The sequence below is a fragment of the Zingiber officinale genome, chromosome 9A (assembly GCF_018446385.1).
Source record: "Zingiber officinale cultivar Zhangliang chromosome 9A, Zo_v1.1, whole genome shotgun sequence".
NCBI classification, from domain to species: Eukaryota; Viridiplantae; Streptophyta; class Magnoliopsida; order Zingiberales; family Zingiberaceae; genus Zingiber; species Zingiber officinale.
This window is the reverse complement of record NC_056002.1, coordinates 3,456,312-3,468,311: the sequence shown is the minus strand read 5'-3', so window position 1 is coordinate 3,468,311 and position 12,000 is coordinate 3,456,312. Positions and strand designations below refer to the sequence as shown.

At 47.7% G+C, this 12,000-nt stretch overlaps 1 protein-coding gene across 1 annotated transcript; it reads right to left on the bottom strand.

Moving 5' to 3' along the window:
- Positions 1–751: 751 nt before the first annotated feature.
- LOC122018663 lies at positions 752–3,405 on the bottom strand. Its single transcript, XM_042576056.1, has 7 exons — positions 3,102–3,405; positions 2,918–3,013; positions 2,608–2,826; positions 2,076–2,240; positions 1,852–1,905; positions 1,612–1,758; positions 752–1,265 (listed from the first exon to the last, which is right to left on the bottom strand). The coding sequence occupies exons 1-7, from the start codon at positions 3,267–3,269 to the stop codon at positions 888–890; spliced, it is 1,227 nt and encodes a 408-aa protein (XP_042431990.1). The 5' UTR covers positions 3,270–3,405; the 3' UTR covers positions 752–887.
- Between the last annotated feature and the right edge of the window lie 8,595 nt (positions 3,406–12,000).

Below are 12,000 nucleotides of genomic sequence, written 5' to 3'. Positions count from 1 at the left end.
ACCGCAGCTGCAATCAATGATCGCCCTTCTGTTTTCTTGTGCAACTAATGAATGTAACAAAGAAAATTTTCATTGTTAGTCCTTGAACCTCCACTAAGATACTGGCAATAAAACTTTTAATCCACTAAATACAGAAGACGATCGAATTGAATGGGCCGGATGGATTTAGGCACATGAATAATTATGCATACTTTTCTTTCTTGTCGTTTGAACAAGAATCATACTATTGATCGCGACCCCGATTGACATACCAGCCACTGGTTGTAATCTAATTTGTCTGTTTTTAATGATTTTTTTCAAGATGAATATCGTTTTTATCTCTCCACGCACTGGTTGTATTAGCCTTGTAAATAAGATTGATGGTGTCTAAGGTCAGGAATGATGCGCTGGACAAGTGATTTTGATGTTGTTGATGAAAAAATTTTGAGTTAGAGGTAGAGGATATTCGTGGTTCGAACCCTAGCTACAGTATATTTATAATAATTATTTTTTAAATGAAGGATGTAATTAAAAGATGTTGAACTTCTGAGTTGGTCATTGCGTGCACTTACTGATTTACCCTGATAATCAATAAAAAAATCCCGTGACATTGAACCGATCACCCCTAGATAAAGAAATAGCAGTTGACACTCATTGAAATTATCTTTTTTTTTTTTAATCTTGATCCGACTTATAGGCCCCAACTATTCGCCGTATCAAAGATGTCTAAAAACATATAATTATTTTAATGGTAAAATTAATTAACTCATATATATTCATACGAAGGAATAACAACAGTACACTTCTGGTCGATCAAACATTAAAAAAAGATAAAAATTAATTAAATGTAGGAATGAGATAAGCAAATCCATTCATAAATTTCTCCCTCCCCAAAACTGTAATTTATTTCAAGGGCACCTGAAGTTTCTACCAGGACCTCCATAGTAGAAGTAGTTCCCCCACACTGCATTGACTCCTCCCCTTATGCTGTAACAATTGGGATGGTCAGCCAGCAGCCGGAGGTTCGGCAACGGCACCAAGCTGTTGTCCCAGTCCACGGCCTGCAGATTGCGGAAGTAGGAAGCTCGCCGGATTCCTTCCGTCGCGAAGCGACCGCTCCCCATTTGGGTCGACGTGTGACGGCCTGATCGCCGGATGTTGACGACCTCTCCCCCGAACTGCAGCATGCTCGCGTGCCTCGCCAAGTGACTGAACAAGAAGGACGGCCAGTAGCCGACGAGCATTCCCGAGCCCAACTCCAGCCACCAGTTCCCATGCGTTGGGTCCTAAATCACTCACACATTAACATCGCATTAATTACAGTTCGTGGAATGTCCTGGCGGCAGGCAGATACCACCATCCAACAGCATTAAGTGCATGGTTCGTACTACCTCCTCTTCTTCTTCTTGTTTTTTTTTCCATGGAAAGATTATTGATTTACGCATCTAATCTACAACAGCAGCATGTAGCTACTAACTCTTGTTGCTTGTATTTTTCAGAAAAAAACAGAGTACTAACTCTCCCACTCTACCAGTAACATCCAAGCAACAGGAATCCAATGTTCTTGTCCAATTATTAACTTTTAACAGTCATAGCTAGCTAAAGAGGAAATTAAAACATGCACTAATTTACCTTCCATATGAGTAGACTGATATCGAACTGGCGGTTATTTAGGGATGAGGTGGGAGAGATAGCAGCCCCTATGGCTATCTTATTGTTAGTTTGAACAAAGCCTGAGCACAAGAGATTGTAGCAGCCTGTCTCTCGGTACGCATCACTCTGCACGAAATGATTAACAAGCATGCAAACAGGTTAATTAATTAATTAATTAATAGTCTCCTTCACTTCATTGAATTTGGTGAAGACGCTTACAGTCCAGTAAGTGAAGAACCGGGGCCTGTTGTCTCCATAAAGCTGAGGACTTACCTGAAAAGTAAACAGCAAGATAATTCACTCGCATACAAGGCAAGCGAAGCTAGTACTGCAAGCGCACATAGAAAATGACATTCGAACGCTAGCTGAGATTATAGAAAGTTTAGATCCAAAGGAATTTTGTTCAAGGAAATTCAAACGTAGATGTCAAGCTTTTAGTTAACCTGCCATCCCGCTTCGATGGTGTTTAAATCGTGGCTAAACGATCCTGAGATCACCCAAATCTGCGATAAGCTGAATTCGGACGCGCTCGTTACTCTTGGCGTCCACACGTTCAGACCGGCTTTCGCGCCGTAGTAATGGTTTCCCATGGCGTAGCCAATTGCATGCTGCAAATATCTTAAGCAATCTCAAGGTCTCATGTTGCATCTACTAATTAATTAATAGAGAAGTTAACTAGCTGAACATTTACAGATCATGGAAATGGTTTTTTTTTTTAAAAAAAAATAGTGAGTCAATGCTCCATCTGTCTCCTGTAGGTCCTCATGAAGGTTCTTTTCTTATGATCTGAGTGTGCATGCATCTTTGTCAGCTTCATCGATTTAACTAGTTTTCATGATCCAATCTCTAGTTATTAACTAGGACACCTACTACGCTCTGTTGTTTACTTAATTATTCCCAGTGAGAAATAAATTAATTGATTAAGAGAAACTAGTTGTTCAATAGAATGGGCATGCAGCTGGTCATTTACTCAACCTCATGGGCGGAGCTTATTGAATCACGGCGCAGTGCGGCAACCGCCGGCTTCCTGCCAAATCTCTGAATGGAGCTGGCCCTCAATATGTCTTCTCGCATCGTTCTTCGTATCGGCACGGTTTCCTCTGGGCACGACTCGCCGGAACTCGCCCATGCCTGGACATGGAAGCTGCTGCTGCTGCTGCTTGCGTTGTGGCCTTTGGGTCTCTCAGGTGGATCCTGCAACAAATTCCAACCAACGCAAGCTCACGGCATCCATTGATTGAGAATCAACAATCAACAGCGCGCTCGTCTTTAGTGACACGCATACCAATGGTCTTCGTCGGCCCGGCCCCCTTAGCTTCGGATGATCAAATGCCGGTTGCAGATGAGAGGGAATGCAGTCTATAAGATCGCCGTCGGGACTCTGCACGAAGATGCAGTGATTACATATTCCACCCTGATTGAACTAAGAAAGAGAGACAGAGGGAGATCGGAAGGAGAATAATGCATGCCTTAATTGTCTTGACAGCAGGCTTGTTGAGCCTCCTGAGGTGAGCACTGATGGTCCTCCTATGCGCCGCAACAGGCGTACTATTTACAGTACTGGAAGGTAGGAGAAGACACAACACAAGGAAGGTGTCGATCAAGCTCGGTCGCCTTTGGCCGCAGCTAACGGCCATTCTGAGGGGATTTTGGAGCTTCGATCCTTCTAACGGATCTGTCTGTGCCCGTGGACTTTGGCCAGCTGACTGTCTTCTTCCTGTGGAATAGATAACATGGCCCTAGCTCCCTTGTTGCTTGCTAGCCGAGCTAACTAGCTAATGCAATTTATAAACTGAGAAAGGGGTAAAACCAAAAGGGAAACCAGGGAAAAGGTGGAGTGGAGGCTGTGCAGTGGTTCGGTGGTCGTTTTTGTTGCTTTAATGGTGCTCTGATCTCCATGTGGGCATGGACCATGGTGAATTGTATGTCGAAGAATCAAAGTGGGTTGCTGTAAAGTTTTATGACTGGTGCAGCGATTTTATGACACAAGAGTCCACTCCAGTCCAGCGTCGCGATACCATGAAGTAGAACCACCAAACTGGTATCACGTAAAGTTTGACCTGTGCCTTCCCTTCTTCTCCTCTTTTTATTTATTGTTTCTCCCCTAAAAAGCATGCTGCAGCGCTTTTCTCGTACAAGTTCACTGCAGTGTTCCAGCGTAGCGTGATCAGGAGGAGCAATTGTAAAGGAGCTTAATTGTCAGGGCAGTCTGATGCCAAACTACAGTAGTGTGCCAGATTTTGGAAAGGACTCAGTTGAAAAATTTTGTAGGGCAAACATTAGAACGGGCAGTTCTACTTTTTCCCTCCATTTTGATCCAATCAGTGGAACGGGCGAACTGATCAGGAATCGACTGCGCCCAAGTTGCTGGGCACAGAAGGCACGAGGACAAGCCAACCGGTGCTGTACGGGCCAGGATCGGGATGGGGCCGAGAAGGCATGTTATAATTGGCTGGACCAGTGAGGGAGACAATCAATTAATAAGGGCGAGGGTATATATTAAGGCAATACAGCTTTATGTCCCTTATACCTTTCATGACGCGTCACTGTTGTACCCTATGCTTTATTGTAGTGTTTCACTGGTCAGGGAGTGAGTGAGATATGAATCGTGGAGGATAAACGTGGGTGTGCCAGCGTGGTTTGCCCAAGTAGTATGTATGTACGATGATTAATTGTCCATCAGCTGTCTGAAATTAAAGTTCGTAGAGAAATAAACAATCAGTTGTGCCCGAGGGTAGGTCTTACGGTTAGTTTCTCTAGTGTTAGACTAAGTGTTAGTTATGACATATTATGAAGTTTTTTTTTCTAATGGGGAGTGGATCTAACAACATTAAATCTCAAGATGGGCTTCTACGTGTATTTCTTCGATAGAAAATTTTTATAGGACCTGATACGGTTGGCAGTGGAGGGGCCCAAGAGGAAAGGATGAGAAAGGTCACGGCCATATAGCGGTCAAAAGTCAAGAGAACGTGGCGGTCAATAGTCAAGCTGACTAGGCAGTCAAAAGGCTAGCCTATGGAATAGGCAGAGGTCAGGCAGACTTGTTGTTCAAGCAGGCAAGGCCGTGGGAAAACAAAGGAAGTCGGCAAGCGGAACCTAGGGTACAGGTCGGGATCGACAGAGCTGGGCAGAGGCAGCTCGAGCTGCAGGCCTATGGTCGAGGGACAGGAAACAAATCAAAGGTCGGAAGCAGCAGGGCTGTGCAGAGACGGCTCGGTCTGCAGGTCTGCGACTCGAAGGCCCGGAAGTGCAAGCCACAAATCAAAGGTCGGAAGCGGCAGGGCTGTGTAGAAACGGCTCGGTCTGCAGGTCTGCGACTCGAAGATCCGGAAGTGCAAGTCACCAGTCACAGGTCGGAAGCGACAGGGCTGTGTAAAGACAGCCCGATCTACGGGCTTACAGTCGAGGGCCGGCAAATACAGGGTACAGAATACAGACCGTGATCGACAGGGCTGTTCAGGGTTAGCCCGACTAACAAGTAACGCATAGAGGCGAGATCTGGTCGAGGGGTGTGAGGTAGATGCCAACCGCGATAAATAGGATGAGTCAAGCTGTGCAGGAGTTGAAGGATCACAATTATCCGTCAAGGGTAATCATTACATACCAGTGAGATGTGCGAAGGCGGAGGTTTCTAAAGGAAAAGATGCTCTCATGACCCATAGTAGCCTGACAGGTGTCCTGCACTACAAGACAAAACCCAGGTGTAAAGGCAGAGGTTCCTAAACAAGAAGATGCTTTCACAACCAATAGCAGCACGACAGGTGTCCAGGATTACACGACAAAGCCCAGCGTCTAACGTTTTCTGACAAGGTTGCAGGTTCTAGAAGGGAGGCGGGGGCATAAAAGAAGGGGATTTCCTCGTACGCGGGTACGCACTGTCTCATCACTTTATCGACAACTTTTCATTTTTCAGTCTCTCTGCTTTTTTCTGGGGAAAAAGGACCTGACTTGAGCATCGGAGAGCCTCATCCGGGGACTTTTTCCCTGGGTTCTGGTCTCTAACGCGAAGGGGAGATCGTCTGAGTGTGTGCAGGGTCTTGCAGCACCGTCAGCCGCCCGTGGGAGCCGAATCGCCCACGACTTTCCATCAACAATCAGGCCGTCGCGACCAGCCTCCGTCCGACTCAGCTTTCGGACAGGATCAAATTTGGCGCCGTCTGTGGGAAACACAACAGCCTGATCCGAAGCGTGGAGATGGAGGACTCCGGTCGAAGTTCCAGCAGGAGGATTAATGTCACCATGACCGTGGGGGAGTACGAGCTCTTCAAGGAGGTCAGGAAGCAAGCCGTCTCTGAAAAACAAGGAACAGTCTCACAACCTCGCCTAGCGCCCGAAGCGTCTAAAGAACCAGCTCCTGCCTCCGACAGGGGCTCAAAGAGGAAGCAGCGGGAAGAACTCCCTCGTACTTCATTCCGAGAGCCTCGCCGCAACTATCATCAAGCTGGACCTCGAGAGCATAGTCCGAAGAAAGAGGAGCCGCCGGCGTCGGTGGCGGAGAGCTCTTTACATCCATCCCGGGATTTAGGAAAGGGGAAGGCTATAATCTCTGCCAGAGATCTGTCTGAAGATCCAGATGATAAGGTACCCTTCTCGGCTCAGATCTTGAGGGAAAGCCTGCTAAGGGGTTATCGAGCCCCAAACATCGGAGAATATGATGGAAGCAAGGACCCGGAAGAGCATCTGTGGAAGTTCAAGAATGCGGCTATCTTGTATCAATACAGCGATGCTGTCAAATGCCGAGTATTCCTACACACCCTGTCCGGGTCGGCACAGAAGTGGTTCGATGGATTGCCCCCAGAGTCCATCAATCGCTTCATGGATTTCAAAACGGCCTTCCTACGCCGTTTCGCCAGTAGTCGTAAGTATCAAAAAATCGATCATTGCCTTTTCGCTCTTAAACAGGAGCCGACCGAGCCTCTGCGAAATTACATCAACCGGTTCAGTCAGGTGGCCAATGACGTCCCCTCCGCCACCTCAGAAATATTGATGAGCGCCTTCTCCCACGGATTGCGAGAAGGGGAATTCTTCAAGGACCTCATCAAAAACCCCGCCCGGAGTTTTGACGATATGGTGGAGAAAGCTTCTTGCTACATCAAGGTGGAGGAAGCTCAGGCCGCTAGGCGGAAGGCTGAAAAGACGGTGACTCCTGGCAACCGACCTGAAAGGAGAGCACCCCAACCAGCTCAGCCCTTTCAGCGCGTTCAACCCAGGCCTGCCCCTCAGCCCGCTCAGGGAGTCAGACTAGCCCCACGAGTAGCTGTCATACAAGCGCCTAGGCCTGGACCAAGGGGAGCACCATATTGCACCTACCATCGGTCCAGGACGCACGATCTCAGCAACTGCTTCCAATTCGCTCGTGATAACAGGCGAGCCGCCGAGCAGGGTCTAAGCCCCCCGCCGGAGTTAGCGCCCCAAATATAGAGAATGGAGGAAGAACGGGCCGCGGCTGGACGTGCTCGTCAGACCCGACCCAACCTAGCTGGCCCATCTAACCAAGCTGGCCTCGGGGAAGACCGAAGAGATGCCGGAGAACTGGAGAACCGGGGCAACGATGCTGTGTGAGAGATTGGTATGATTTCAGGAGGGCCCACTGACGGGGACTCAGGCCGAGCCCGTAAGTCACACGGTCGGCGATTGTATGTGGGAGCTGTGGGGTGCAGCCACGAGCAGGCGTCTAGCCCTGTCATTATCTTTGGGCCACAATATTTGGAGGGTCTGGAATTGCCCCACGATGACGCCCTCATAATCAAGGCCGTTATCGCTAACAGCCGAGTGGCTCGGGTCTTTGTGGATACCGGGAGCTCGGTCAACATTTTATTCAAAGCTGCGTTCGAGGAGATGCAGATTGACGCCACTGAGCTCCAACCCGTAACCACTTCTTTGTACGGGTTCACAGGCAATGAAGTCAAGCCCATGGGTCAGATCAAGCTGGCCATCTCCATGGGCACTGAGCCACTGGTGCGCACCCGGAGGAGTACCTTTATAGTGGTGGATTCGCCTTCCTCCTACAACGTCATCCTGGGAAGGCCAGCTCTGCTGCCGTCTCCACTTTTCACCAAAAGATCAAGTTTCCGGTCGGCGAGCAGGTCGGGGAAGTCAAGGGAGAGCAGAAGGTGTCCCGCAGCTGCTACATTGATATGGTCCGAGTGGAGGCGCGCAAGAGCCGGAGGACGCAAGATGGGGGAGTGCACGCTATCCAAGAGGAGCCTCTGCCTATTGCCGAGGAGCCTATCCCTTGGGAAGAAATTCGGCTGCATGCTGACAGAGCAGAGAGCATCACTCGCATTGCCAGTGACTTGCCACAGGAGCTTAAGTCGGAGCTGATACAGTGCCTGATCCGCAATAGGGATGTTTTTGCTTGGTCACCGGAAGAGTTGCCCGGGGTCAAACCAGAGGTAGCTGAGCACAAGCTGCATATTATACCCGAGGCCAAGCCAGTCAAGCAGAAGAAGAGAAACTTCTCTGCCGACCAGAATAAGATTATCCGAGATGAAGTGGATCAGCTCAGGAAGGCAGGACATGTTTGAGAGGTACAGTTCCCGTCCTGGCTCTCCAATGTTGTATTGGTAAAAAAAGCCTAATAACAAGTGGAGGGTGTACATAGACTTTCACGACCTCAACAAAGCCACCCCCAAAGACTGTTATCCTCTCCCGCGGATCGATCAGGTGGTGGATTCAACTGCTGGCTGTGAAAGGATATGCATAATGGACGCTTATCAAGGATATCATCAAATACCCTTGGCTAGGAAGGATCAGGAGAAAGTCAGCTTCATAACGGCCGACGGTACTTTTTGCTATACGGTCATGTCATTTGGACTCAGAAATGCTGGGGCTACTTACCAAAGGATGATGAACAAAGTCTTTCGGAGTCAGATCAGGCGGAACGTAGAGGTCTATGTTGATGACATCCTGATCAAGTCCCCCCTGGCATCCAGTCTAATAAAAGATGTAGAAGAAACCTGTGGGACTCTGAGGCAATATGGGGTAAGACTGAATCCCCTGAAATGCTTGTTCGGGGCCAAAGGAGGGAAGTTTTTGGGGTATCTGGTGTCTGAACGAGGGATAAAAGCCAACCTTGAGAAGGTTCAAGCACTTCAGAACATGCAGATCCCTCAGAATCTGAAGGAAACGCAGAAGCTGGTCGGCAGGATAACAGCACTGTCCCGATTCATCTCCAGATCTGCAGATCGAGCGGCGCCCTTCTTCAAAGTGCTCAGGAAGGCGGCCAAGTTTCAATGGACGGAAGAATGCACACAGGCCTTTGAGGAGTTAAAGCAATACCTGGAGTCCTTGCCATCGCTGTTCAAGCCTGTTGTGGGAGAGCCCCTTTGGGTCTACTTGTCAGCCACCCCCGAGGACGTGGGGGCCGTGCTGGTTAAAGAGCAGGATAATGTACAACGGCCAGTGTATTTTTTCAGCCATCTATTGAAGGGGGCTGAGTCTCGGTATTCGGCCCTGGAAAAGTTGGTTTACGGACTTGTTCTCATGGCTCGGTGCCTCCGACCGTATTTTTTGGCGCATCCCATCACCGTCCTGACAAATAGTACAATGGGTCGAGCTCTCACCAAGGTGGAGGTAGCAGGTCGGCTTATCAAATGGGCAACCGAGCTAGGGGAATATGATATACAGTATCAGCCCCGAACCGCGATCAAAGCACAGGCTCTGGCGGATTTCTTGACAGAAGTTTATCAAACAGACTCGGAGGAGGTCTGGAAAATTTATGTAGATGGATCAGCTACCCATCGGTGAAGTGGTGTAGGTGCACTTCTAATATCTCCGCAGGGAGACATCATGCAGCTGGTTGTACGGCTAAATTTCAGAGCTACCAACAATGAGGCAGAGTATGAAGCCTTATTAGCAGGTTTGCAAGCAGCTCGGCATGTGGGGGCAAGCCGAGTCGTAATATACTCGGATTCGCAGCTAGTAACTCAGCAGGTGACCGGACATTTTGAAGCGAACAACGAAAAGATGCAAGTTTACAAGGAAGCCTATGAGAAGATGAGGAAAGATTTTAAAGAGGTCACAGTCACTAAGATTCCCAGGGCTGAGAATGAAAGAGCGGATGAGTTAGCTAAAATAGCCAGCTCCCTGACCACTTGGACGTTTGACAGATCTATAGCACAGACCTTCCTTGTAGCTCAGATAGATCTACAAAATAACCTGGAAGAAGTAATTGATTGGAGGACACCCATAATAAGCTTCCTCTAACAAGGAGTTGTACCCACCAACTTAGAAGAGGCGCGCATGCTCAGGAGACAGGCCCATTCTTATGTTATGATCGGAGATCAGTTGTACAAAAAGTCTTTCTCCAGACCTCTGCTCAAGTGCTTGAATATGGAAGAAGCGGATCAGGCCTTGCGGGAGATACATTTGGGATGCTGTGGCAACCACGCAGGTGGAAGAACGCTGGCCCGGAAAGTGCTATTGGCCGGGTATTTCTGGCCTACCCTGCAGAAGGACGCACAGAAGTTGGTGAATACTTGTTTGTCGTGCCAGAGGTATCAGAACCTGACGCACCGACCCACAGAGTTGCTGAGGACTTCTATAGTATCTTGCCCATTTGACTAATGGGGTATGGATATCGTATGACCTTTCCCAATGGCTACAGGGCAAAGACGTTTCTTGCTGGTAGCAGTGGATTACTTCTCCAAGTGGGTGGAAGCGGAAGCCCTGGCCAAAATCACTGAAGATGCGGTGATCCAGTTCTTGTGGAAGAATATCTTTTGCAGATTTGGCTTACCTCATAAGTTAGTGTCGAATAACGGCAGACAATTTCAAGGACGCAAGATACAGAATTGGTGCAAGGGGTTCGGCATAACTCAGGCCTTTACTTCGATGGCGCGTCCTCAGAGTAATGGTCAGACAGAGGTGGTCAATCGAGAAATAGTGCGAGGGCTCAAGGTCAAGCTGGATCACATAGGAGGAAGTTGGGTGGACGAGCTGCCGAGCATTTTATGGGCCTATCGTACGACACCTTGAGAGAGTACAGGTCTGACACCCTTCCATTTAGTGTATGGTAATGAAGCGGTAGTACCTCTGGAGGTCGGGATACCATCCGTAAGAAGAATGATGTACGACCAAGAAAACACAGAGCGACGGTTGGCCGAACTGGATTTCATCAGCGAAATCCGTGAGCAAACAGCTGTCAGGCTGGAAGCCTATAGACAGAGGATGAGACAGAACTATAACAGAAGGGTGATCCCTCGTTTCTTCGGAGAAGGAGACCTAGTCTGGAAGCAGGTGAAACCTTTAGGGGAAGTGACAAAGCTGGCGCCACAATGGGACGGACCATACAAAGTCATCAAAAAACTAGCATCAGGGGCCTATTATTTGCAGGATGCTCAAGGAAGGAATCTAGACCGACCTTGGAGTGCTAACTACTGTTGGTTGCTACTCGGAAAACCTATAGGTTCCATTGTACAAAAATTTTGTACAAAGGTCTGAACCTTTTCCTAGCTACCATGTGTTCTTTTAAATTAAATTTTGGATCGCCTGCGGAACTTAACACGTTTGATCCAAAACTTAATCTATTCGTTCTTTTAGGTTTTGACTTGGGTCTCCTGCGGAACTTAACACGTTCGACCCAAATCACCTTAAGTTATTAATTCCATTAAATATTAATTTCCATAATCGGTTCCCAGTACTGACGTGGCGAGGCACATGGCCTTCTTGGATATGGGAGCAACCACCACCGACTAGACAAAACCTTTTATAGAAAGCTAATATTTAATTTCCTAAAATAACTTTAGGTTAACCAAAGAGAACAATCAAATCACAAGGAAAAGAAAAAACAAAAGAACACAGCATCGAAAAACATATTCGAAATTCTAGAACGTAAGCCTCTTGTATTTGGTATTATTTCCATAAATAACTAGCATGATGCGGAAATAAAAATTACTAGTTATACCTTGTAGAAAAACCTCTTGAGTTCTACCGTATTCCTCTTCTAACCTCGGACGTTGTGTGGGCAACGATCTACCGAGATGAGAAACCACCAACCACCTTCTTCTCCTCCAAGCAAGGTTCGGCCACAAAAGAAAAACTTCACTAAGGAGAAAAACCAAAATACTAACCAAGCTCCAAGAGATGCTAGCTTTCTCTCCTTCTTCTTCTTCTTCTCCAAGTAGTATCCGGCCACCACAAGAGCTCCAAGAGAGAGAGAGAGGTTCGGCCACCACAAGAGGAAGAGAGGGAGAGGATGGCCGGCCACACCAAGGAACAAAAGAGGGAGAGAAATAATAGATGTTGTGTCTCATGAAGGCACCCTCTCCCCTTCTTTTATATTCCTTGGCCTAGGCAAATTAGGAAATTTAATTACAATAAAATTTCCTCAATTTCCTTGACATGATTTAATTGAGAAAAATAAAA